Below are 2,391 nucleotides of genomic sequence, written 5' to 3' on the forward strand. Positions count from 1 at the left end.
GTTTTGTCTTCTGCAGTCAGAGGGGCCCCCTAACCTGTCTTTGCCTAGGGCCCCAAATTTCCTAAATCCAGCCCGGGGTCTGGAGGAATCTGCTCCAGGGATACTGTAATCTCTCCAGGATATTTATGCCCTACAGGCCAAATACCCAGGAAGATTTTATGACAATTATAAAAAAAATATATGTACAGTAATCTACAATTCCTGAAACAAAACCTAAAGTAAAACCCATTGTCTTCCATGATGATCGCCTCACCTTTAAGTCTGTGTAATCTGTGTAATTAAACAATATGAAAATAATAAATCTATTTCATGCATCTGATATAGTCTGCATGTGTCCCTGGCTTTTCTTCTATTGGTAGATCTGGTTAATTCCCACAGAAACACTCAGTAACTAGGCCTTTATAGCTATTAGGACCCAGATAAGCTATAATAAAGCAATAAAGGTTTTATTCCTCCCTTTTTAACCGACTTGATTTCTCTGTTTGGTGAGTGAGCAGATTAAGTTTTACTTTCAGTTTTTGCAGGATCGCAGCAGGAAGTCACTTTAACCAAACGTTTAAGATTTATTTAATTGAACTTCCTAAAACGTGATGTTAATTAAAAGGAAAAAAGGGAGACCAAAGGTTTTAAAGACACTGTTGAACCTGTGTGGATCGTTTCCATTTCAGTGAATCCTCTAACATTGGTTGACTCACCTCTTGATCCTCAGGATGCATGTCTGGGATGCCTTCTCATTGTCCCAGTCTGCGCTCAGAGTTGGGTCCCAGGAAGTGGCGTGGATCTGGGACAGGAGCCCCCCTCCTGCCAGCCCCGCCACCCCTTGGCCGACACCGGGCAGGGGGGAGGACGTGTGAACGATGGGGGACACGGCCAGGACTGGTGGCGAAGGGCCGGAGCTGAATGCGTTCCCAAAGCCCATGGCTGAAGAGGCAACTGCGGAGATCGGGGACACCACAGCGGCCAGGCCACCGGGCGCGGCTGGGGTTGTAGCGGGAGAGGGGGAGGCCGAGTTGGGGCTAGGGTGAGCTCCGCTAGCGGCAGGGTATCCCCCTGGCAAAGCCGGCAGCGGAAAAGCTCCGCCACCCTGTCCGGGAACGCCTAAACTGTGGCCACCGCCGCTGTACTCCTCTCCAAAGCTGTCCGCCATAGCTGACGAGCTAGCAGGCTAGAAGAAACGAGATGCAGAAGAACCTGTAGAGGAACCTGGGAGCCTCATTGACTTCAGCTGAGAAGTTTCCTCCACCTTTCAGGTTTCCAGCTCAGTCAGAGGAAGAGGAGGCAGCTTGAGGCCAGACCAGCAGAGAGAAAAGCAATTCTTCCCAAAACATGGTGCTAGCTGTTAGCTTAAATCTACACTCAACTGTTGACGTTTTTCTCTGAATTCAAAATGGTCACCTCACAACGGAGGCTGTTGTTCGGATAGATTTGATGAAAATATTGAAAATAATATCGGTAAAACCCGCTTTAAAATGACCGCATCACCAGCATTAAGGAAGCTTGTCGCAACTTCAGGAAGATCCCTCCGTCAGGTCGACCGGAAGTGAGAAAATGTGACGCATCCGGTGAAGTTTTTCAAAGTAAAACTGTTTTTCGGTAGCAGTGGCAGCATCGTTACAATAATTCATGCGACCAGGGAAACTGACTGAATCGTAAAATAGACATAATGGCTGCGTCTCAATTCTTTTTTTATTTTATTTTTATTTATTTATTTTTTTAATAAAAAAAATTAGAAAGTTACAGTTCACGTTTGCATGAAGGGAAAACAAAGACAAAGAAAATAAAGTAAAACACATAAAAGACAATTTTCAACATCAACAAATAAAGAACATAGCCAGAGTAACAAAAATAAGTATCAGTAACATTAATCATAAAATTAGAGTAGATAAATGTTGTAAACATTTTGATGCTGATTTACCCTTTAATCCAGAAATACAGATTGCATAATTTTTTAAGTCAACTTTAAAAACACTGAAAAGAGGTTTGTTCTTCATAAATTTTGACTTATGGATGAAGAATTTACCAAGTAAAATAAATAAATTGACTATATATTGTATAGAGGGGTTTGAGTCAGAAAAATAAAAGAAAATGTGAAAACTGGATAAAAGTATGTTTGAGCCAAAGTGACCATTAATAAAGCATTGCATATCATTCAACAGAGAAGAGCTACGTGAACAGCTATAAAATAAATGGTCTAATGTTTCAATTTCCAAAGAGCAAAAGGAGCATTTTCATCTACAGTGGGGATGAATTGTGAAATAAGCTTATTAAGATAAACCATTTATTGAAATACTGCTGGAGACAAGAACATTCCTTTGATCTAACTCTATAAGAGTAGATCCAACATCGACCTCTCTCAGTTATGAGACCAAGGCTGGACTATTGTAATTCTTT

The 2,391-nt window shown here is 41.8% G+C and overlaps 1 protein-coding gene across 1 annotated transcript in view; it reads right to left on the reverse strand.

Moving 5' to 3' along the window:
• Positions 1-1,552, reverse strand: part of ube2z (ubiquitin conjugating enzyme E2Z) — a 16,196-nt gene extending 14,644 nt beyond the window's left edge. Inside the window, exon 1 of the mRNA XM_015388152.1 lies at positions 696-1,552. Within this exon, the coding sequence (XP_015243638.1) occupies positions 696-1,147 (452 nt within the window). The 5' untranslated portion in view covers positions 1,148-1,552. The remainder of the gene's footprint in view (positions 1-695) is intronic.
• Positions 1,553-2,391: the final 839 nt, after the last annotated feature.

This window comes from Cyprinodon variegatus, unplaced genomic scaffold, assembly GCF_000732505.1.
Source record: "Cyprinodon variegatus isolate N-32 unplaced genomic scaffold, C_variegatus-1.0 Scaffold415, whole genome shotgun sequence".
Classification (NCBI taxonomy): domain Eukaryota; kingdom Metazoa; phylum Chordata; class Actinopteri; order Cyprinodontiformes; family Cyprinodontidae; genus Cyprinodon; species Cyprinodon variegatus.